The sequence below is a fragment of the Gobius niger genome (genome assembly GCF_951799975.1).
Source record: "Gobius niger genome assembly, chromosome: 12".
In the NCBI taxonomy this organism is placed as follows: domain Eukaryota; kingdom Metazoa; phylum Chordata; class Actinopteri; order Gobiiformes; family Gobiidae; genus Gobius; species Gobius niger.
In genome coordinates this window covers 19,702,447-19,725,442 of record NC_136863.1, presented here as the reverse complement: position 1 = coordinate 19,725,442, position 22,996 = coordinate 19,702,447, and the positions used below count along the sequence as shown (strand labels likewise).

Below are 22,996 nucleotides of genomic sequence, written 5' to 3'. Positions count from 1 at the left end.
TTCGTTGAGAGATAATCCCCTGAAACTCCTCACCCTCAGATCTGGAGCAGGTGTCACCCTGTCCTGCTTGATCAGACTTTGATCAGACCTCTGATGTGACAGAAGTGGCACAGTCTCTAAGTCCTCATAGGCCTGAAACTGCATTGGTTATTACAGTAGCCTATTGGTAGATTTGCAACAAGCATAAAGACACAGGGATATCTTCTGTGGCCAGGACTCATGGTCTAAAAGAAAATGAAGATGTGAGAGCTGACTGAAAATATTATAATGTCTAGTGTCTAATTTGCTACCGAATTTAGGGACTTTTAGTCCTATTGAGTTTTAATCTCAATAGGACTTTCTTAGTTAAAAAAAGGTTTTAAAAAAAATTCAAAAATAAGACAGGCAACGCAAGGCAAGGCAAATCTATGTAGTACACAAGGCAACTCAATGCGCCTTATAATAGCCTAATAGCAGAAGTCTCAAACTACATTGCTTCTTCTTTTATATCATGTATATTTGTTGTGATTATTTGCATAGCCTAATCATTTATAAAACACAGTTATAACAGTGTTTAAAGCGTATTACCACTGCTGCGGTAATACTCTTCCGATGCAGTAGAGGGCACTAAATCTTTAATCACAATGGTACTTACAGCCCCGAGTGAAACTGCAGTCAGAAGTAAACACCATAGACGTAAACACTAGCGATGGCCACAGCTGACAGCGGCGTCAAGCCGCTCCAATATGCCATGAAAATGGCCAAATCCGCCATTCAGCTGGACGCCGGGAACAAGCACCAGGTAAAGGCAGGCTGGAGTTCACAGAGTTCTGGCAGTTTCTGGTGATACGGCTTTTTACACCCTCAGCACAGTGGACAGTGGAGCAGTAAGGGCAGAAGCCTGCGTGGGTGTGGGTGGCCTCATGATCCCCCACTGGTCAATGCTCTGTCATCATGACTGGAGATGTTGAGTTTTCGAGATGTGGGGGCAACTTGAAGCAGCTCAATGTGTGTGACTGTCCACTCCAGTCGTAGGCAAATTAGTTTAGTCTATGTGTGTATCTCTTGTTCCGAATAATGTTACCTGCTGAATGAGTCTGATTGTCAAGTTCTAAGTTCAGGCTTACCCGGTTTCCCAGTCTGTCACTATAAATCCGCTCTTGTTAAGGGCAGAGGCAGCTTCATAGAAACTAATATATACATTTTATTTTCTCCCATTACAGGAAGCCTACTGTGAATATCTTCGGATTATTCACTTCCTATCGTACGCGCTGTTAGAAGAGGCCACTTCCCAAAGTAAGAACTGTGACTAAATTCAAACAACGTGACTGTCATTCACCTAGTTTTGCTGAGTGGCCAAGATTATCATCCTAACTCGCCCCTGAATAACAACTGGGCACATTATTCTGACTGTGTGTAAGAATAGTTGGGCCCTGTGTCATTATACAAAGAATTGACATTTCTGCCTAAATGCCATGTTTTATTTTGTTTTGTTTTTCTTATTGTTTTTTTTTCTTATGTTACTAACTAGTTTCATTGAGTGAATATTTCCAACCTCAGTCCCAGAGTATTGAAAAATGGCATCTCTCTTGTGTCCATTTTAGAGGGAAATGATCAGAAGCAGGAAGTGGAGCGGATGTTGAGGCTGGCCGAGCAATGTCTGGAAAGAGCCAAGTCCTTTATAGAGAAGGCCACGGATGGCCCTGCCCAAACTACCTCCCCTTCTGCTGTTTCCGATTCTTCTGTGGCCCAATCAGTAACCCTCCAGCCTTGTTTTGTCCCTGTGACCAGTGTAACTAACTCAGGTGTGTTTTTTTTCCTCCTCCAATCCCCATGGGTCTCAATATGTCTCCTAAACCAGTGACGCAAATCAAAATAGGCCAATCTAGTGCAACATGACAAGTCTTTCAAACCAATCTCTTCTTTGCACGTTTGATCTCTCTTATCACAGTGTCCCCCTCTGATACTTCTGCTGTTGTCTCAAGTCCCAAGTCCAGCAGCCCGACAAAAACACATCGAAGGGTTTTGTCTGACGGGGGTGGCTCGAGCTCATCCTTCATCCCGCCAGAGGTTTTCCAACAACTGCAGACATTGCAGTTACAGGACCCCGGCAAAAAGTAAGATCTTAGAGTCTTTTTCATTTGAAACATGTGATTGTATAATAGTGTTATGTATCAAAGTTGTATATTGTTAAGTGACTTATAACGAAGATATGCAAGGTTTCACATTTAATCACGGCACAATTTAAATGGATGGTAGAAATATTTAGGCACTACATATCCTTTCTCCACTGTTTTGTAGGTGTTTTATATTGTCTTATAGGAAATTGGTAAATCAAAAAGTTCAAATACCGTGCTGACACATTCTCACGATATGCTAATCGACTCTTTATTTGTTTTGTTTGGTAGAGAGCTGACTCCTATTGAAGAAGCATCTCGTCAAAACCAGAAGCTCAAAGCAAGTTATGAGGCCCGTCTGGCCCGACTTACACCTGGTCAGGCTTATCAAAAGACCTCTTTAGTAAGTGTTTTTTGTGCACAAAGAGGAGATCGACATTCACAATCAAAACATGTGGTGCGTGACTGTTGTATTGACGCAACAAGTACTGCACTGACAAAAACATGACAAACAAAAAAAGACAAAAAAAGAGATGAAAACACAACAAAAACACCTAAAAAATGTGACTAAAAACGCGGTCACTTTTGTAGGTTTTAGCTCTCAAATTGCTTTCCAGTCGAGGAGCTTTTAGATTTGGGTAAAGGTGAGCTGGAGAAAATGCACTCGGTTCAGTGGAGTTTAAAGACACAAGCATAAAGAAAAAAACAATAACTCATCAATCAGGGTTCCAATTTTTAGTTTTTTTCAACCTTTGAACTTTGGATGATGTCATTGCTGTCTGGGAAAATTAAGCCAAAAAAACAAACAAGCAAAGAAATAGTTTGTTTTTCGTTTTTTTTTTTTTTTTAACAAAGGCCACTGTAGTTGAGCAAATAGGCAACTTTTTATCGCCACACTGTGGAATATTCCAGATTATATGTTGCTACATCACAAGAGTGAATTTGTGTAAAATTGAAACCCTAACCCTCAGCCACATCAACAAAGCCACTTTTGCCTTGAATTATCAATAAAACATTTGGATGAGATGAGGTCTGATTTTTTTTTTTTTTTACCTATTATTTGGCTGCATGTTGTCAGATAATATTAACTAATAATAAGGGGAAGAAATAAAACACCTTTATTTCATTTATTTGGTGAAAAATGCTACACAGTGTGGTCTTAAATTGCGCTTTGACCGATAGCTACGCGTATTTACTTATATGAGGGAAAAGGTAAATTCTAGTTTGCAAAATGCTTGTGTGGCCATAATATATAATTAGTATTTGTCTTTTACTATTCTGGACTGAACACGTTTCTTTAATCTTTAAATATGTTTCTCCAGTGAAAGCGCATGGCCTCGTGGATTCCTCTCTGGTATTTGCGCGCTTTCGCTTTTACTTTGAGTAACCAGTATTTCCGGTGCGGGCCGTGTGGCTGAATATCGTAATGAGGTCAAATCTGCAGCAGCAGGTTCATGTTGTTGTCTTTGTCCAGAGCCTCCTCTTGAAATCAAACTATCAGCGTTTTTGGTGCCGGAATGAAAGGCGAAACGCGCTGAAAGTGGATGTAAAGTTAAAGTGACAAACTCTCTGCTGCGCTCGCCATGACACCATCCATATAACGTTTATTCTTTGTTTTATTTGATTTTCTCATTGTATCTTTCGGCGTCACAACAGCGAAATGGAGCTGCGGAATTATTGGAGAAAACTCAAGACGTTCCTCAAGGTGAATTCAACAAGTGTCAAACAAAGCGTCACGCGGTGCTGTGGTCTGAGATTAAATTCATTTGTCTTGGGAACAGATTACTCCTTTTTTTTTCAGCGTAAATCTTCTTGGCTTTTCACAGTGACGATTGTTTTGCTGCCTTGGTGCAAGTCCTTGGGTCAAACTGTGTTATTTCGTATGATCTTTGCTACTGAAACTGTCTCTGTTCCAGGTTTTATTGGAACTTCTGACAGATTTCTCTGGTTATGAATTTGCAAATTGAAAAAGTGGTATTATTGTTATTATTGGTGTTGTTATTGGAGAACTGCAGTTTAAAAACACAGTTCAAATCAAACTCATAATTTGCTCATTGCACCAGCCTTAATTACTGTGGTGATGTTGTTGCAGACACTGACTCTCCAAAGGCAGATGATGGAGAACCTCATCATCGCCAGGGCCAGGCAGGACGCTGTATCCTCCTTAACTGGTTTATACTGATATTATATGACCATCCATGTTTCTGCATAGCTTCCTTTTCACCTGAAACGGGACTAAATTCAATGGCGCATTCAGGTGTTTTATCTGCGACTTTTCCTTAATGATGTTATGACATTAGCTTCAGAGAAAAATGGAAGACAGAAGACTGCGGCTGCAGGAAGAAGCCAACAGGTACAACATTGATCATTGGAAGAGATGAGTATATGGCGTAAAATTGCTATAATGTTGGATGTATGTTTTATTTATTTATTTTAGGAGATTTGCAGCATCTGGGGCTATGACCGTGGAGGAACAGGAGCAGAGGATTCTTTACACAAATGTGCTTGAATATGAACAAGACCATGTAAGCATCTCATTCCATTTATCTAAAATGTGCCAAGTAACTTACACAGGTTTTGCTTTTATTTTAGGATTGGCCAAAATTATGGAAAGCCAAGATTAAGATGAATCCAGACAATATGAATTTAATGAGTGAGCTCGTCTCCTGTCTGTTCAGGTAATGTACTCTCTGGCTCATCACTTTACACCAGCAGTAATGATTCCGAGTAAACAAATGGATGGACCCGGTTATCATCAAATACATGATTCACGTGTACTTTCAGCATTTGTCTGCCCTAAACAATAGTGTGATCAGTGTCATCCTGATTGGTATGGGAAGTAGGCGCATTGATATTGGTGGCATGTTTGTTTATGTTTTGACTTGTCAGTTTTATATTCCACTAAACTTAAGTGGATTTTGTCACGTAGCGACACACACATACACAACTTTGATTTTAGGTATTAGATGCATCTCATCTATGTCTGTGTTGGTTTCTGCTTAGTTCGATTCTATCTCCCACATTCTGGGCTTTTTAAAGAATACTCACCAATGAATGCATTTTTTATGTGTCCCTTCAGTCAGTCGGACCACCCGGTGGTAAAGCTGCTTAGAAAACATCAGTTTCGCATATACAACAGGCTCTACCCCATCGTGAGTAAAAGTGTCCAGAGCCCAGGAGTGGAGGTCAGAACATCCCTCAGCTCTCACAATCTCCAAGAGCAAGGTCCTATTTCATTTTCTGTTTTATCCTTGTCATGTTGAGTTGTTGTTTTGAATAGTCATTTTGAAGCTGACAGCTTAGTTAGCTGTGGAAAAAATGTTGTGTGACCCGATTAGTGATTTTATAATTTGGTTTACGTAACCCTCAGATTCCACATCTTTCGCCTGTTCGCTCAGTTCCACTCCGCTCCAGACCGCCTCTGAATAACCGCAACATAAACATCCACAACCTCTACTTCAGTTCGCCCCGGTCCTCTCAGCAGGTCTGCAGGTCCACGAGGAGTTTGAAGAGAGCATGCGCATTAGTTTGTAAAATAAAAGGCTTAATAAAATAACTCATGTCATAGAGGACCCCACCCCCCCATATTGTGGTGTAAAATAGTGACATTTTCATTTACTTTGAAAATCCGGATGTTGTTAGTATTCTTCTCCTTTCCCGTGGTGCAATCTGAACTGTGGAGCTTGATCCAGTCGGTCTCTGATGGAGCTGAAAATACAGTTTACATATTTTTGCATATTTTGAATGGAGAAAGAGGATGTGGAACCTGTTTCAATATTTACAATAGCAACATATTTGCTACGGAGTGCAGGGCGGAGCGAGGCAAACACAGAGAATGTGAAATCTGGCCGCAAGGGGTTACTACAAGTCACTACGAGACAAGTGAACAATCCAGTCAATATATAAGATCATGTTGTATGTGCTGTTGGTTCTCTCAGACACGCCACGAAGGATGAGCCACAGCATTTGCACCGAGCCATCGCTGTCACCTTCACACTCTCAAGACCACAATGTCCACCCGGGCCATGAAGAGGGGGAGACGACAGTGGACCGAGAGAACTCCTTTGAGGACCTTGAGCAGTTCCTGTCCCAGATTGACTGGATGCCACCTCAGGACAGAACAGACGACTGCAGTTTAAATCCAGAGCCCCAGACTCTTCAGTCAGACCAGGGTGATGTTCAGATCCTGGAGCTGGAGATGAGAGCTCTCAAAGATCACCTCAAGGCCATTGTCAAAGATATTCACATAGCCATCGGTAAGTCGCACAGAAGCTAAAGACACAAAATCCACGGTGTGCTCCTAGTATTGTGTAATTGGGTTCGACCGATATGGATTTTTGGGGTCCGGTGCTGATTTGAAGCCGATATATAGACGGATATTTTAAGTCATTTCAAGGGGTTAGATGGAAGTTGTCATTTTTATACTCAATACTACCACCACAGGTCTTACTCGTAACTGCAGTTTCTATATTAAGCTCATTGTACACATCAGGACATTGCTGGAGGAAGTGGGGGTAGAAAATATATAATTAGCATTTTTAAACTCTGTCTAGTCCCTTTAATTTCATGTTATTTTGTTTCAATCTCTCAAATAGGTTATACTTAAACATTTACTATTATAGTAAAGGTGTCAATTAAGGATGCACCGATCCGACACTGGTATTGGATATCGGAGCCGATACCCGAAAAAATGCGATATTGGGTATCGGCTAAAAATATCTGATACAGAACCGATACCAGTTTTGGCTCTCACCGTTTAAAAAAAAAAAAAAGTTTCTCTTCACCAACTAAATCTGAGTGGATATGGGCATGCTGTCTGTCATTTTAAAGGGAAGAACCTGGAGAATCGCTGAGTTAGTTTTAAAACGGTACTAAGTAGCTTGTTTACCATTCCGTAGTCCCTCTAGGGGTAATACAAGTGTTGATGGGATGACTGGGGGGGTCTTCATCTCCCCCTGGTGTCTCTGGCCATAAAACCACAATTGCAACTTTGCTGCCTCCGGGTCGGAGCCCACCAATAAATATCGGGTATCGGCAGATACTCAAACCCCCAGTATCGGTATCGGAAACACAAAAGTTGGATTGGTACTAATTTCAATCTTAGAAATATATAGAAATATATCTAATAGAGGTCGACAAATATATTTACATTATCGTCTATAATCCTGTGTATGATGCGTCTAAATGTGTCAGTGTTGAACTATGACAGCAGGGGGCACTGTTAATCTGTATGTATTATGTATGACTGTATGAGGGGCATAGGGCTGATAAAGGATGTTTTGTAGAGACTTCAGAGGGGCATTCCATTCCTGTTTGTACACGTTTATACTAACATGTTACGTGAGCGACCTTTCGGTGCCTCTTAAAGAATTGCACTAGTTTGGGTTTATGTATTTCAGATCAGCTCCTGTCTTTGTGTCTACTGTCTTTCGAGTGTCTGAACACTGCCACTTGTAAGGACCTCTGTCTGGCCAGCATTGAGGAAGCCTTCTTCACTCCTCTGTGGAGTGCCATGATGGCTCTCTTCAGGTAACACACCCTGAAGTCTTTGTCAAATCAGTTGTGTTTGCGTTTTGTGTCATGGCCACTGTGTGGCGGTGCTCCTCTGTCTGTCATCATAGATTCTACTCTTATTCTTGTGCTCTTTTTCACTTTCAAGCCTTGATTGTTACTTGCAAGCATATCAATAATATTAAAGCTCTGCAAATAATTATTCAGCTTTAATAATTTCAGTCTGTTATATTATTAGACCATGTACCTATTGAAAAGGGGTATTTCTATTAGGGCATTTAGGACCACTGATTTTTAAAGATCGACTTATTTGTCAAAATAGTCGAAGTAGAGTCGTCTGATGACGTCATCATATTTACAGCGGAGAAATAACACCTCATTTACATCGAGTACATTAAGTTCATGTCCAAATCCCTCATGTAATGCTGCAAACTCACATGTAAGCATAAAATATAGTGGCTTGTTTCCATTTCCTAGGTTTTAACTTAATTTTTAGGCAATGCTGTGTTACATATTAATAGCATTTAAAAAAAGGCGTAGCAGCAATTATAAACATAAAAGGATGATTAACTTCATTGTTCTGAGCCAAAACACTCCACAGCAGAAAAGTATTTTACTGACCCATCTATATCATTATAGTTTAAGTTCTGTTTGTCATTTAAGGATTCATTTTACTTACTATTATAAAATATCCAGTTTTATAAATGTACAATGATTGATGAAATGACCATTATCAGTATCGGTGTCGATATCGACAAAAATGACCCCATAAGTAGCGGTACTATATTGATTCCAAAAAATGCCCATCAGTGCTAGGCAGAGAGAGCGAGAGATTAACACTAGTCGACTAGTGCTGCAGTAGTCTACTAGTCTGTTAATGCCCTAATTTATATACCTTTTCCGTTTCTGCTTAATAACTTGTCTTGAGCAAAATGTTTGTATCCATCGCATGAACACGTTTCAGTGTCAGAGCGTTTCTGAATAACAGTCAAAGTGGTGTGTTTTTGTAGGAAGGTACACAGGGAGAGAGAGCAGGCATTTGTGGCCAGTGTGAGGCTTTACAAAGATGCCTCACCTGCAGACGTTGGTGTCCCACTGAAGTTGTTTCCTCCTGAGGGGAGCTCCCCACAGGGCTCGTACCCCTACCAGTCTGCGGTGCAGGAGCTCAAGCTGCTCATTAAAGACGGCTGTCCTCAGAGAAAACTGGATTGTATTGGTGCGTCCTGCAGTAAACTCTTTTTAATGTCTTAATTACATCATAATAATGTACTTTATATCATTCCACAGTGAGGACATTACGGCTCATTTGTGCATGCGCAGAAGACTATAGATGTCTCCACGAAGCAGAGTCTGCTCCCAAAACTGCTGCCATGTAAGTACATCCCCCATTGAACATGATCTTTCTTACTGATGGTCTACAAAATTGTTCAAACAAATCACAGTTTTAAATTTCCACACTCACAAGGTCATGAAATGTACCACTGGACAGGCATGGAACAGCCTAAATAATAACCAATGCATTATTAGAGGGATACTGTAGTATAGCAGAGGGGTCTCTTGAATGACAGTAACTTTTTTGAGAAACCAGCATTACACTGGACATTTCATATTGATTTGCCACAACATGATTAACTCAAACAGCAAAGCACATTTACACAATTGTCCTTGCAGTTTCCCTTTTTCAAAATAGTGTATCTTTTTTTTATTTCCCCTGGTAACTGGTTCAATTTGTTTAATATGTCATGTGCCTTTAATTGATTATGTATTATACAATAAATAAGGCAAATTGATATGGAAAAACTACCTAGAGGCAATGCCTTATGTGTGCAGAAGAGAGTGGCTGTCCCACAATTTGGCCAAAGTACCAAAACATGATGTGGAACTGGGTAGCTGCTCTGTCACTTCACATCAGTCCACTCTGTCAGGCCTGGCACAGCGGGGACTGTTGTAGCTTTATGCCCCCCACAGTGACGCTTCCTGCCCCGTCTGAAAGTGGGTCGTCATGTCTAGTTTTGGAGCGCACCAAGGGCCGAGGACGTCTGTGTATAATTGGTGATGAGTTAGACAAAAGCTCAGTATGGGCCAGAGCAGAGAGTGTTTGAGGACAAGGAACAAGCAAGAAAGCACACGCATCTTCGATCTTTCAATTGCCATTTCCACATGGCCACAACATTAGAGGAGTTTCTCTTATGACAGCTGCTACAGTATAATTTAGTATCATCCATCTTCTGCCCCGTTCAACAAATTAATCCAAGTATATCACACTGACCTGGTTGGACCCGCAGGGGGAGAAGATCCTGTTACATGTATCAGGCCCATTTTGGGACCAGAAATCCCCCTTTCTCACGCAAACGAGCATCAAACCAGAGTGCGTGTGAGATTCATAAACAAGCAGTCTGCACTGAGGGACACTGATGTCAATAATGTCTGAGATGTCACAATGAAAGTTTACTGCGCACACCAGGATCAATGTTATTTATTGGACTCAAGGTTGTAATGGGGATTGACTCCTCAGTTTAGAGAAGTTTGCTTGAAAATAATTTCATCTGCAAAACAATTGTTTTGGATTGTTTTGGCTAGGCTAGAAGAGTTAAGATTAAACTTTTGGCTTTGGGCTGTATTGGTCGTAGCATAATCAGCTAATTTCTTTTACTCATTGAGAACATCATTCTTTATTTTTTTTATATATTTTTTGGCACATCCATATCCAGGACAGTGTTACCCTAATCCATATTGATACAAATCAGCTTTATTATTTGTAAAAATGTAAAATGAATACCTTGTTAGATCGATCAGTATGTGGAAATCTCAGTTTCACTGAGTGGGCGGGTTAGAGAACATAGACGTTTGGTCCAGCTCACCGGTTATCCAATCCATCCACATCTTGTAGAATATGCTGCAGGGGGGTGTCTGGTTACATGTATGTGAGGTCCAGGACCCTCCTTTCTCACGCAAACTAACCAGTTTGAGTCAGGGCTGCGTGTAAGGATTCATAAACAAACACTCCCTGTCTGCACACAGGGAGAATGCTATCTGCTCTCATCAGGTCAAGCTGCAATTTGTCCTCCCCACAGACATTTGCACACAGAGAAACCAGTCTAATCATAATCATTCCCCAAACAGACATGTCATTTAGCTTGTGCTGCCCAATGGCTGTTTATCGTTACAGGCCACACAGTTTGATTCGTTATTTGCCCCACTTTGCACATCCTTTAGTCTGTCCAGATCCATTACATTTGTATGTTGTCTTGTGCCAACTTTAAGAATGCCTTCAGTAAATTACATGAATTGTATTATATCTGGTATTTTAAAGATATTATTGTTTTTATTTTGTGTGTTGTTGTTTTTTCTAAGACCTTGCTATCTTTGGCAATGGCTTTACCCTTAAAAGTTCAGGCCATTGCAGCAAATCACCTGCGTCTGGAGGTCGACCAATATATTATCCGGACGATATTTGGATATTTTACAATATCGGCTGTCAGCTGATCTAATGCCGATATAAGCCGATATGGACCGAAAATTACTTATTATATTGTAATATCCATCTTGCTCATGTAGAAAATGGGGACATTAGATGCTTATTTTGTCTGACTGGGAATCCCACGCAAAAACTAGAAACAGTTCCCATGTCTTTTGTCATATGAAGGGTTACCATTGTGTCTAAGTTTGGAAATACAATAAATTATGATTTTGAATGTGGTGTTTCAGAGGTGCGGACGATCTATTGCCAATCCTTTCTTTTGTGGCTCTGCGGTCCCAGTGTCCTCAGCTGGTCTCTGAATGTGCTGCTCTGGAAGAGTTCATTCATGAAGGGTAAGTCAGCCCAGTTCGGAAGTTAGCAATACATTATTTTCCTCTGAAAGGCCATAAAAACACCCCCTCGACTGTGTTCATTTTTACTTAAAAATACCCTACCGTTTCTTCCAACTTATCTGATGGCTGGGTGCAAATTGTCTCTTACATATAGACACCGCAATATGTCACAGCTGGACACAAATGGATCAATTATCTTAACTTGTTACTTGCTGTCCCCCCTGATCAGGGGATTAGGGTTAGTTTAGGGTCAGGGGTTAGGATTAGAGTTAGAGTTAGAGTCAGGGACACAGATCTTCCACATATTTTTATAAACTGGAAGGTCTTGGCTTTCAAATGAGGTATCACACTGGGTTTGGGATTTTCTGATTCATAATTGGAGAAAATAGCTCTAAATCTAACCCTCAAATGGCAGATAACAGGTTAAGGCTATGGTAACTGAAGTCATACCAAACACGTGAGGGGGTGATAGACTTACAAATAGATGTTTTAAATTGGAACATTAAAGGCAACATCTCGGCTGGTTCTCTATAGACTTGAATAGGCTTGTATTGTGGGCTCAGGTGGGGGCTTAAAACTTCGAGTTTACTTGGATTTAGCACTGGCTTCTGATTTTTGGGTTTTCTGTCAAAAAATATTGATACTGACTTCTGACCGCAAGTAGATGGATCTGAATTTCACAAAAAAAGGATTTAATGCGGTTTTAGTGATCTGAAATGGCCTTTTATTCTAGATGATCTAAAAGCCACAGCTGTTTTCTTTCAGATACCTAATCGGAGAGGAGGGCTACTGCCTGACGTCCATGCAGAGTGCCCTGTCATTTGTGGAAACACTACACACTGGAAAGTCATAGCTCACATAAGCTCACAGGTAAGCACAAATGAACGGCGAGACCTATGTCCAGCAGCCTCACGTTAATGTATTGAACAAGTTAGAAACACTGGGAAGCTCTTGACCCCAATCTGTACAGCAGACTGAAGTTCTGTTCTTTGGACTGGAGCAGTGGTGATGTGGACTGAGACTGATGAGCCCCTCACTGAGACGGGGCACACTTTATCTCATGTGACAGGATTAAGTGGCACTGCCCAAAACTCCAGTGACACAATGGTTCCACTGGAGCCAAAATGTTTGGAGCGGTCCGCCTCTGTAGTCTGACTCACTGCTCTGTCACCCAGCAGTCAGCAGAGATGCAAACAAGTTTGTTAAATATTTGCTCCACATTGAAAAGAAACTCTGAATAAATAAATAAATAAATTGAAAAACAATCTAGATCATTAAATAAACTGGTTTCTGTGGGTCATGCCTATATTATTGTTGATCATTTGAATAATTTGGGTGGGTCTCAAAGCGATGTCAGCTGAGAACTATAAGTGTAAAGTAACATGATATTGTTTGCTGCAGCAGTTGCTTAAAAATCCCATCTATGTTTTAGGGCTGATGGACTGAAGGAAGCCCTCTATAAAAAGATAGTGATGAACTCGTAATATCGTCTGGACTGAGCCTTAAGGACGAAAAACAACTGTGTTTTCAAATGGACTGTGACAGTGACCTTTTATTATTAGTTTTTTCTAATATTTTGTTGCTTGTTTGGCAAAAGGGACTAATGTTGTAACTCCATTCACGCACATGTTTTATGATTTTATGCACCTGATCTTTGTTTTGACACTGCACTCGCATCACGCAGCACATGCATCTGTGGCTAGGCATGTTTTTTGGTGACTGAGGGTTAAGCACTTGGTGTAATTTCAGCTTTTTTGGTGACTATGGACAATGCGGGTGTGGTTAATTCCTGCTCTCTTGCACTTAAGTGTACACTGTTTGTTGGACAATGTACCTGGATTGTATAGATAACCATTTCCTACCATTTCAGTCTTTCTTCACCTAACGCTTCACAATGTTAATGGAACCTGTTTGGAAACAACAGTAACAGTATTTGACACCAAAAATACTCTCTAAGTCTCTATATTTGCACAGCTTTTTTTTTTATTTCAATTGACCCAAGTATTTTTACGTTTACTGTGACCATGACTTAAACGTGGTTTTAACCACTATCTGGAAGTTAAGCAGCTATTTGACTCCTGTTGTATTAGTTTTTATTAGCCGTGTTTAAGCACACAGATTTGTTTTAGCACTGCTAATAAATAATATGCTTTCTACTACTGTGATGGAGAAAAGTTCAACTAAACTATGTCTTTTACAATGATTTTTTCAAACCATGTTTATAATATCATTAATTTGTCTGTTTGGGAAGCCCAAGTGAAGACTAGAGACAGTACCCTGACTTTTGTCGTATGAAGGGTGACCATTGTGTCTAAGGTGTGAATATACATAAAATTATACTATTTTCTGTGCGCCACAGACTTAAAAGCTTTTGAAATAGTGAAGGTTTTATGTTACTATATGATTATGATCTGAGTGATAATGCAAAAATTATTTAAAACATTTTACAATTCATTACTAGAATAACAATATAGCATATTAACCAGGATTACAATTGTATTGTTTCATAACATGTCTTGAAAAAAGGAATTGTGAAAACTTAACTTGACTTTTTGTCACAAAGCATTGTCATGTATAGTGCGCTAAAGGGACAGATGTGGAGAGCTTTGTTATGCAGCTACTTGAGTGAGCCTTAATCTAGAGACTCCAATATGCAATATTCATACATTTTAATGGCACATTGTACATTCTTAAATGATCTTAATGAGAGAGTAATGTATCTACTGTAAATGCATATGAGCATGATGAGGGAACAGTGCATCCTTTTGACGTAAATTACCATAAGCATAAAAGCTTAAACTGTTGGCCTCTTCGATAATACTTTCTCTCAAAGTAGATGTAACATTAAATATTTTATTTGTCTAAAAGATCTGGTTGATCCGACTGCAAACTACTGAATGTGAACAGCCCAGTAAGACATTTCAGAGATTATGCCAAGCTATTCTTTTTAGCTGGGTTTAATGACAGATTGTCATTGTCTGAATGGGATTTGTGTTTAAGAAACTGAATGTATGGCTCCTTTTAAAACCATTATTTGCTAGGGTTAAATAAAACATTTATTTCACGATCTGTCTCTCTTTTTTTTTTGGTCATGTTATGGGCAACACAAAAACATGACGCGAATAATAAGAGTGGTATTTTATTCATCACAGATTTTTATTTTGTTTGTTTAATCTGTGTTTGGGGCATCTGGAACTTAATGATAGGCACTTGACTGAATACTAGTGGAAGTCTGTGAGGAGAAAAGCTGATGTGCTTCATAGATCAGTTTGGATCCTGTCGTGATCCTCCTCTGTATCACTTATGTCACTCCCTCTCCCTGTTTCCCTCTTTGTACCCCTTTCCTCTGCTGTCTGTTCTTTTGGTCATTTCCAGTTCACTGAACAATTCCCACTGAGTTCCTTGGGTTCGTTACTGGTCACCAAGGTCTGTCTCTCTCAGATACAAACACTTTCATGTGCAGAAAGCTCCTGGCACTTTCATACTAAATACTCTTGAGCTTTCCAAAATGTGCTTATAGTTACTGCGAGAAAAGTAATTTTCAAATGTATGTTTTATTGGTTTATTTATCAGGGTCTTGCATTTGTAATACATCTCAGTGAGACATTTTAGGAACCAATTTGAAAAAAAGTCCAAGTCCAGCCTCTCAGAGGTTAGTATTTGTGTTCGCAACTGTAGATGCTGATGAGACTCCATGGTATGCTTAGTGTGACTCAGAACAATGATTCTTCCCTCATGACATTGTTGTCACCTCTTCAGTCCTCCTTTGCTCAGCGCTAAATGTCAATGGTCTTGTCCCACACCCATCTTGTGTGTCCTTGTGATCTTTGATAAAAGATTTACAAAATGTAGTTGTTACTTCAGTTCTAATTGCTCTGGACTAATGTCCATCTCGTCTAGTATTTAATTGAAACCACACGCATTTACTTAAAGGGGCTAGATGCAAGTTAGCCATTTTATACTCACTACTGCCACCTCAGTTCATACGTAACTGCAGCTTATATATTAAGAGCGTGCATGACGACAATTCGGACCCGAAGTAATACCTTTTTGAGTGACAGTGCAGGATTTTAGAGGCAGTTGTGGTGAACAGATCTGAGCTCATTCTACACATTAGGACATTGTTGAAACATTTAGGGGGAGGAAATTAGATAATTTTACCATTTTTAAACTCCGTATAGTCCCTTTAAGCTTTTACTAAATATCTACATTTAGGCTACCACCGTGTTTTAAAAGACAAAACGTGCATTTTAAGTATAAATAAACAATTCATATAATTACAAAGTATAACTATAAGCACACAGTGGGCCCGCATTACTTCCGTTTTTGATCCCTGCGGCCCCTTGCTCCCAGCCAAACAAAAGCCAGTTTTCTTTTCCAATTAGACTGAGATGCGTCATCTTCTGAGTTCATCAGTCCGCCTATGTCGGCTGGTTCTTGTTTTTCTCTTTTAGAAGAGCTAAAAAGGAAAGTTGGGGGAATTCTAATTTGTTATAATTGAGTTATCAGACAAACAAAAACGATGCCCCATCATCACCCAGCACCCTCCTCACCAAACCGTGATAATGCCGAGCGTTGACATGACCGAGGGAACAATGGGCCCACTGATGGAGCAATTTGCCCCTAATTAGTGTTTAGTTTATTTAAGGGACATGGCGCCCCAAATTATTACAATTAGAATATGGGGCTATACAGTGAAAGTGAAGGGGCGGGGTTTGGGGGTCATGTTTTCTATAGACGACAACTACCATCATCATGTTCTATAAAACGGTTAATCAACAAATAGTGCTTTCAAAAATCTATGATTGTTATAAAGTGAAATAACACATGACCCAATGCATTACTCAAAGCTGTGGAACTGACAGAATACCAGGACTTAAGTTTGCTTTTATTTGTGTATCACACTCCTAATCGGACTACTCTGAAATATGACTGAAATATACAACACACAATAGCATAATGCAGTTACTGTCCCACCAAAAGAAACTATGTAAAGGAGAGAGTGTAAAGTATGTGCGTTTATTTATGTGGGTTACAAAAGGAATCAGTGCTGACAATAATACAGGTAACATAATATACAGTATATATAATGGCTAAAACATCAGGCAGTTGACATGTTAGTGCAAAGACGGGTCACAGTGTACATGTCTGTGTGAAGCTGTGTGCAGAGTAATATCTGAAACCGAGTGAGGCAGAGCTTCGTGTCTATAGATGCTGGCTTTGGAAAATTCCCTTTAAGTCCGCGGGACAGTTTATGTTGTAAACCGAGTGGGAAGTGTTACGTCGTTCCACCAGAGCTGCCACGGCCTCCCCAAGCTCCAGTTGCTTCAGGAACCCAGGGGCCAGGGGCTCTGAGGTCGCCACGCCTGTGTCTATGTTCACCTGCAACACAAGAAGTAAACATGAGATCCTTTTGTTGTGTGTGGTTTCTCGTATATCTTTACTGGTTTCTTATTAATACAAAATACATAGTTATGTAGCAAATCACTAATAGTCAGGAGACCCGTAGTCGCTCTGTATCAGCTTAGTGTTATCTTTGGGGGAGGGATGGGGGGTAAGTGCCTGGTAGATTCAGACGTTGCATATCTCTGATCCAAGTAGTTTCTTCCTCACAGAGAGTACATCACCAGTCATTAACGTGTCATAGGTAATAGCTGACAAAGATGCAGTAATACTTGGAGATATTTGCAGGGGTACTGTCCTCAGATGTGTTCTAGTTGTTTGTATAGTGCACTGAATGACCCACCTGGTTGAGTTTGCATGGCACATCGGGGTACTCCTCTCTGAGCACCTGGCAGAAGGCAAGGCTGCTCGCTGCCCCCACTGTCAGAAACCCAGTCCCAGGCATCAGCAGCTTCTCACCTGCACCACCTTTGCAAAAGTAATGTTCAAAAGAAATCCATAAAATTTGTAAAAGTGTAGAGATTTTTTTTTCCAGAATTAAATAGATTTTGAGAGGCTTACCTGTGATAAAAGTGTAGGTGCAGTTGGGGTCATCGCTCACCAGTGGAAAGAAAGCCTTCCATGAGACAAATGTGCTGAATAGTAAACAGTCAATCACCTAAAATCAGAGAGGGTCAGTGGTAAGAGTCGGTCTATATGGCCTTTAAGTATCAGTGAAATGTCAGTAAATTAACTTAAATTAAAAATTAAAAATTTCACCAAGTCTTATCTACTACTCCTAGACATTTGCACTTGTTCATTCATTCAGTAAAGACATTTTTCCATTTGCACGAATCTCTATGCAAGGGTGGTGGATAACCCCCCAAAAGTCAATCAATCAGTCACAACTTTATTGGACAGGGACTGTTTTTGAAATAAATATCCAAACATAAAATCCGTGTCTTGTGTCATGACTATTTGTTAAGGATTGGCTCCATGTTAATCTTATCAAGCTTTAGAAGAGCCTGACTTGACAAGTCTCTCAAAGCGCTACACTGTGGTCATTATTCATTCACCATAATCGGTGGGGCCAAGCTGCTGTTGTAGCCACAGCTGCCCTGGGGTAGACTGATGGAAGCGTGGCTGCCAATCTGCACCATCAGCCCCCCACTAACCCACACACTCAATTCACACAGGCAAGGTAGGTGAAGTGTCTTTTCCGAGGGTACGACGACAGTGTGCACCAGAGGGAGCTGGGATTGGAATCGCCAGCCTTATGGTTTCACGAAACCCCACTCTACAATCTGAGCCACTGTCGCCCCATATGTGATTAAAAATAACACCACAATACTATATGAAGAAACATTTGTTCATTTGCGCAGACAAGGCATTGAAACATACAGTATGTCAGTTTTATGCTTGTGGTTGGACCCAATAATAAACCACTTCAAAAGATTAACATTTTGACAGTTAAAAGTTTGACCTCCCCCTCGATATACGTAGGTATATTGGTACTGTCACATGAGCTCAACCTATTGCTATACAGACAGTATCATTTCCCTCTAAATATTCCAATGCTGCAGAATTTAGCAATAATCTCAGGAGCCCTCACCCAGTGCAGGTCTTTGAGAGTCTGTGTGTGAGGGGGCCCTCCCTGCCACCAGCTGAAGCCGAGAGACGACACCACATCAGTCACTTTGCCCACTGTTCTCAACAGCTCCTGCTTCACCTGCTGTGCCCCATCCTCAGACCCTGGATAAAACACAGCATTAGAACAAATATTCTCAATTGAGATCAACCTTCAATGTGCTATATTACTAATAGAAAATAGTACATCATGATGATAATAATAATAATACATGCAGCATTTCTTTGCAAATTTCTGTTGTTCATGTGTTCATAAAACTGACAATTTATCAACAGTCATTTTTGGAATAGGCGATCCACGGAAATTGGTCCTGCAATGCATTTTGGGGCCCAAACCACCAGTTAAGAACTCTTGCATTAGAGGATGTACCTGAGAAATTGCACAAACCCTGCGTAAAAAATTATAGTGCTCTCCATTGTAAGTATTCTTTTATAAAATCCCTGTGAGCAATATCCTTTTCTAGATCTGTCTTGCATAAAAATCCATATAAATGGTTTATTCAGCTATTTTTTTTTTTTTTTTAAGAAATCAATACTTTTTCACTTCGACTTACACTGTGTTGTGAGGATATAACAAATTAAGGAGATTCATTTAGCCTGACAATTTAACTACATTTGTGCAATAATCCTGTAACATATTATTCTATGCATCGTATTTCCTGTTGTGCAGCCCTATGTGCACAGTAGGTGTGACAAGTGCCAGTGGCCTATATTACTGTCTTCACATGTGTCTGTGGAGGAACAAGCAGATGTCTAGGAAAAGCAGACTTACCCACATTACCGACTATAGTGGTGAGATTATCCTTTGTGTTGGGAGACACAAATGAGCGCAGTGTGTCCAGCCGACTGCTGTCTCTGGAGATGACAGCCACTTTAAAACCTGCGCACGGCAACACACATGTAAGTCCACGTTGATCCCTCTGACATGTAAAACAACGCCACTAATGGGCCTACATTTAATCTGTTTATTAAGGCCATATAAGGAAGAAGCGTGACACAAGAGCAGATGGCAACAGCAGACACTTTATGACATGAGAAGCCTGCAGACTCAAGGAAACCAACACCAGGTCCTGACTGTTATATGAAACTATACACAAAAATACTCCATAACCACAAACTGAAACAGCATTTAAATATTTGTTTGTAATACATATTCTTTGAATGCATTAGGTAGGCTAATAATGCATAATATCCGGGTAGTCCAATGAAACTGGTCCCGAAGTTACTATAAGCAAACTGCAATGGTAAATGAATGCAAGAAGATCAACGTGTAAAGTTAAAGATACTTATGGGGAATTATTACGTTATGCAAAACCGTAATAATCATTAGGCAAAAGGGAAAAAAAATGAGACGCGGACATCACTGGACCAACCCTTTCAGTCATTATTTCAATTTATTTCTAACAGAAGCAGGTGACACCTGTAGTATCAGACCTACCTTTGTCCAGGAGCGCTTTGACCACACCAGAGCCCACAGTGCCCGCTCCTCCCAGCACAAGGACCACCCGATCCGAGTTGGACATGCTGCAGATCCGACAAGTAGAGCTGAAAACTTCTCTGTTCACAATAGGAATACTACGTGGCAGCGGGGCGTCATTCCCTGTTTTAAGAGAGAGAAGGACCATGGATCCGCCCCCTTCAGGGTCACCGGGCAAGCCCCGCCTCCTGCTGCTACTGATGCTTCCATAATAATAACAATAACAACAACAACAACAATAAATGCATGATTATTAATGTAATGTCTTTTTAACGCACCACACAATATAGGACAAACACAACATGACAGAACAAGCAGGGCGTACTACTACTACTACTACTACTACTACTACTACTACTACTACTACTACTACTAATAATAATAATAATAATAATAATAATAATAATAATAATAATAATAATAATAATAATAATAATAATAATAATAATAATAATCAGAAGAAGAAGAAAAAGAAGAAGAAGAAGAAGACTATAATAATGCATCCTTGCATCGGAGGCTTATGGTCGGTTACTGTAGAGACAAACATGGGAAGTGAGATCCTTATGAAATTGTGAATTCCTCCAAACTGCCCAGTTACAAAAACTATGGAGACCTGATTGAGCGAGCTGTGTGTCACGTGACAATGTTTAGGTCGCGCGGAGCGGAACACGAGCGCGGAAACAGTCGCTAGCTGATAACTCGCGTGCCGAGGACAGGAATTGTGCTGTTTTTTTTAAATTGACAATCTGAAACACACACTGATCTGCGACACGGTAAGCTTAGGTGTCTTTGTATTTTAGATAAGTGTCAAAAAGTCGCTGTGTATAAGGGAAATGGGACATTTCTCCAAGTTGTAGCTTTAGCTGATGCTACATTCTGTTATTTTTTTGACTCTATCAACAAAAGCTTTTCAAGTAACAAAAGGAGACGTCTCCATTTTCAAGCAAAGATCGATAGTGTCATCAACAAAGATCGGCCCACCTTGTTCCTAACTTTGGAACAAAGTTTACTTTCTGTTTGAAGAGTGTCACTTCCTGAAGTGTATGTCTAATTAGTTTACATCATGAAAACCATAGGCTCGCCATATTATAACTGCACCAAAAACATTTTTAACGCGTATATTCATTATTTTTTGGTAATTAATCATGGCATTGCAGTCAATAACAGCATAGTCTTTGTGAAAAGGAAAAACTACACATTTAACACAAACTTTAGTTCTGGTAGAACCTGCTGAGCAACAAGCATTTGTTTTTTTTCATCTGAACAGAGATCACCATGACGGGACAGCGAGCACGAGACCTGGAGGCTGCATACAACCACTATTTGAAAAAACAAATTGTAGACCAGGGGTCTAGTCTGCCGTGCAGAGATGAGAACCTTTGTAATGAGGTAGAGGAACTGCTGAAGAATGAAGATGGTCGTGACACCCACTGTCTGGGTCTAGATACATTTGACATCATGGAAGAGTCTCTGCAATCTGCAGGGAATGACAGCAAACGAGTAGCTAAAGTCAGAAGTGGGCTGAGAGACTTGGCTAAAGCATTTGAGGTGCTGGAACAAGCTGCACTTAACCTGTACCTGGGCCCATGGAGAGAGGAGTACAAAGTTGTGAAGGTTGGTGATTCGAGTAATTGAGAAGAGTTTTTCCTGCACTTTTCTCTTATTTTAATTTGTATTCCTCTCTTCAGATGTACTCTGGAATATTTACCCATTGCATCAAGCCAGTGTTTACCACACAGCAAATAGAGCTGCTCTTCGGCCTTGTGGGCTACAAGAAATGCCCTACACAGCGAGAGCAGCTTCGCCTTCAGCCTCAGAAAGTCAATGCAGCCAGTATGGACAAGCTGCTGCGCTTGTCCTGTGCCTTCTTTGTAGCTCGTTGTGAGTGTCTCCTCCTTCTAGCTGCATTGGGCAAGCATGCTGGTCGGCCCCAATGGGAGCTCAATGTGGTGAGAGAGCGGCAAAGAGGACACAGCCTTGAGGTAATTTATCTGTTAGTGCTTTGCTTTGATGGAAGTGTATGAAGTGTACCCATAGTTTTGTTGTTCTTTAGATTGCTCTTGACAACACTATGAGACTGGTGGATGTCAAGCAGCCCCTCCAAGAACTGCCTGAAGAAAGTGACATGGATCTGTACACGGATGATGAGCAGAGAGAGATGGCTGTTGATGAAGCTCCTCAATCTTTATCTTGGATGCCAGTAAAAACTGCCAGTGGTGTGCATAGAGAGCCAATCAATGTCTCTACATTCCGCCATCCGAAGTCGGGGGCAGACTCGACTGCCAATGACTTCTCTATCTCTAGACATGGCAGCGATTTCTATAAAGAAACCTCTGGAGACAAGGAGGCACTGTCTGTTAGTTTTGAAGAAAAGGCTGACCAAGAGTTTCATTGCGCATGTCTTGAAAATGAATATCTCTGTTTTTATTTATGTACACAATGCCAAACCTACCACCACATAACTTGCCCCAACCTTGAACATTGCCAAAGCAATCACACAACAAAAGTAGAGTATGTTAATGAACTTCCTGAGCAGTACTTGCCCATGCGAACAGCAGCTTCACAGCGTAAAGAAAGTCTATCTCCAACTCTGACTCGTAGCAGTGGTGCACTTTCTTCTTTAACCTTGCTAGAGAAGTCAGAATCCTTTCATTCAACTACTAGTCCTTTAGGTAGGCACGACTGTTGTGAGGTTATTACCAGAGATCCTCAAGTCTTGTGTTTGACCTGCAATGTCTTTCATATGGACTATTGCAATGAAGCAAAACACTGCCTCAGGTCTCATCAGGCCAAACTATTGGGAATATGTTCTAAAGAAAAGTGTACTCAACTGACCCATATCCTGTGCAAGCACTGTGGATATGAATATTGCAGAGACTGCTGGTATAAAAGTCCTGTTACTTGTAGATGTGGAAAAATCTTAGACTTTTCATCCTCTGTGTAGTTAGTTAGTAGGCCAGACTAACATTGAGCAACACTATTATTCTCGAAGTGCCTTAAATCTAGGTACAGGTATCGCCGCTTATCACTCAATAGCTCAGAACGTTCATAAAAGCTTATACAGTCCTTA

At 40.4% G+C, this 22,996-nt stretch overlaps 3 protein-coding genes across 3 annotated transcripts; 2 read left to right on the top strand and 1 right to left on the bottom strand.

Moving 5' to 3' along the window:
• The first annotated feature begins 639 nt into the window (after nt 1–639).
• On the top strand, nt 640–14,199 carry vps9d1 (VPS9 domain containing 1). The gene is made up of 17 exons (XM_079567969.1): nt 640–781; nt 1,203–1,275; nt 1,584–1,784; nt 1,931–2,096; nt 2,388–2,499; nt 4,189–4,251; nt 4,397–4,449; nt 4,534–4,621; nt 4,689–4,774; nt 5,176–5,321; nt 6,035–6,352; nt 7,496–7,625; nt 8,618–8,823; nt 8,895–8,979; nt 11,316–11,420; nt 12,186–12,290; nt 12,853–14,199. Exons 1-16 carry the CDS (start codon nt 689–691, stop codon nt 12,271–12,273), a joined length of 2,013 nt encoding a protein of 670 aa, XP_079424095.1. The 5' UTR covers nt 640–688; the 3' UTR covers nt 12,274–12,290; nt 12,853–14,199.
• A 2,215-nt stretch (nt 14,200–16,414) lies between these two features.
• Nucleotides 16,415–20,033, bottom strand: LOC306971723 (uncharacterized protein). Its single transcript, XM_079568087.1, has 6 exons — nt 19,888–20,033; nt 19,222–19,329; nt 18,415–18,554; nt 17,385–17,481; nt 17,167–17,291; nt 16,415–16,802 (listed from the first exon to the last, which is right to left on the bottom strand). Exons 1-6 carry the CDS (start codon nt 19,970–19,972, stop codon nt 16,626–16,628), a joined length of 732 nt encoding a protein of 243 aa, XP_079424213.1. The 5' UTR covers nt 19,973–20,033; the 3' UTR covers nt 16,415–16,625.
• Nucleotides 20,034–20,585: 552 nt separating this feature from the next.
• Nucleotides 20,586–22,996, top strand: spata2l (spermatogenesis associated 2-like). The gene is made up of 4 exons (XM_079567999.1): nt 20,586–20,699; nt 21,194–21,540; nt 21,615–21,908; nt 21,980–22,996. The coding sequence occupies exons 2-4, from the start codon at nt 21,202–21,204 to the stop codon at nt 22,868–22,870; spliced, it is 1,524 nt and encodes a 507-aa protein (XP_079424125.1). The 5' UTR covers nt 20,586–20,699; nt 21,194–21,201; the 3' UTR covers nt 22,871–22,996.

Bases quoted from the DNA above. Each gene is read 5' to 3' on its own strand.
- spata2l (XM_079567999.1), top strand. From the start codon at position 21,202: ATGACGGGACAGCGAGCACGAGACCTGGAGGCTGCATACAACCACTAT. The intron at 21,541-21,614 runs GTTGGTGATTCG...TCCTCTCTTCAG, and splicing joins AGGAGTACAAAGTTGTGAAG to ATGTACTCTGGAATATTTAC. The intron at 21,909-21,979 runs GTAATTTATCTG...GTTGTTCTTTAG, and splicing joins AAAGAGGACACAGCCTTGAG to ATTGCTCTTGACAACACTAT.
- vps9d1 (XM_079567969.1), top strand. From the start codon at position 689: ATGGCCACAGCTGACAGCGGCGTCAAGCCGCTCCAATATGCCATGAAA. The intron at 4,252-4,396 runs GTATCCTCCTTA...TTATGACATTAG, and splicing joins CCAGGGCCAGGCAGGACGCT to CTTCAGAGAAAAATGGAAGA. The intron at 7,626-8,617 runs GTAACACACCCT...GTGTTTTTGTAG, and splicing joins GCCATGATGGCTCTCTTCAG to GAAGGTACACAGGGAGAGAG.
- LOC306971723 (XM_079568087.1), bottom strand. From the start codon at position 19,972: ATGTCCAACTCGGATCGGGTGGTCCTTGTGCTGGGAGGAGCGGGCACT. The intron at 18,555-19,221 runs GTAAGTCTGCTT...TGTTTTATCCAG, and splicing joins CACTATAGTCGGTAATGTGG to GGTCTGAGGATGGGGCACAG. The intron at 16,803-17,166 runs GTGGGTCATTCA...CTTGTGTTGCAG, and splicing joins TGCCATGCAAACTCAACCAG to GTGAACATAGACACAGGCGT.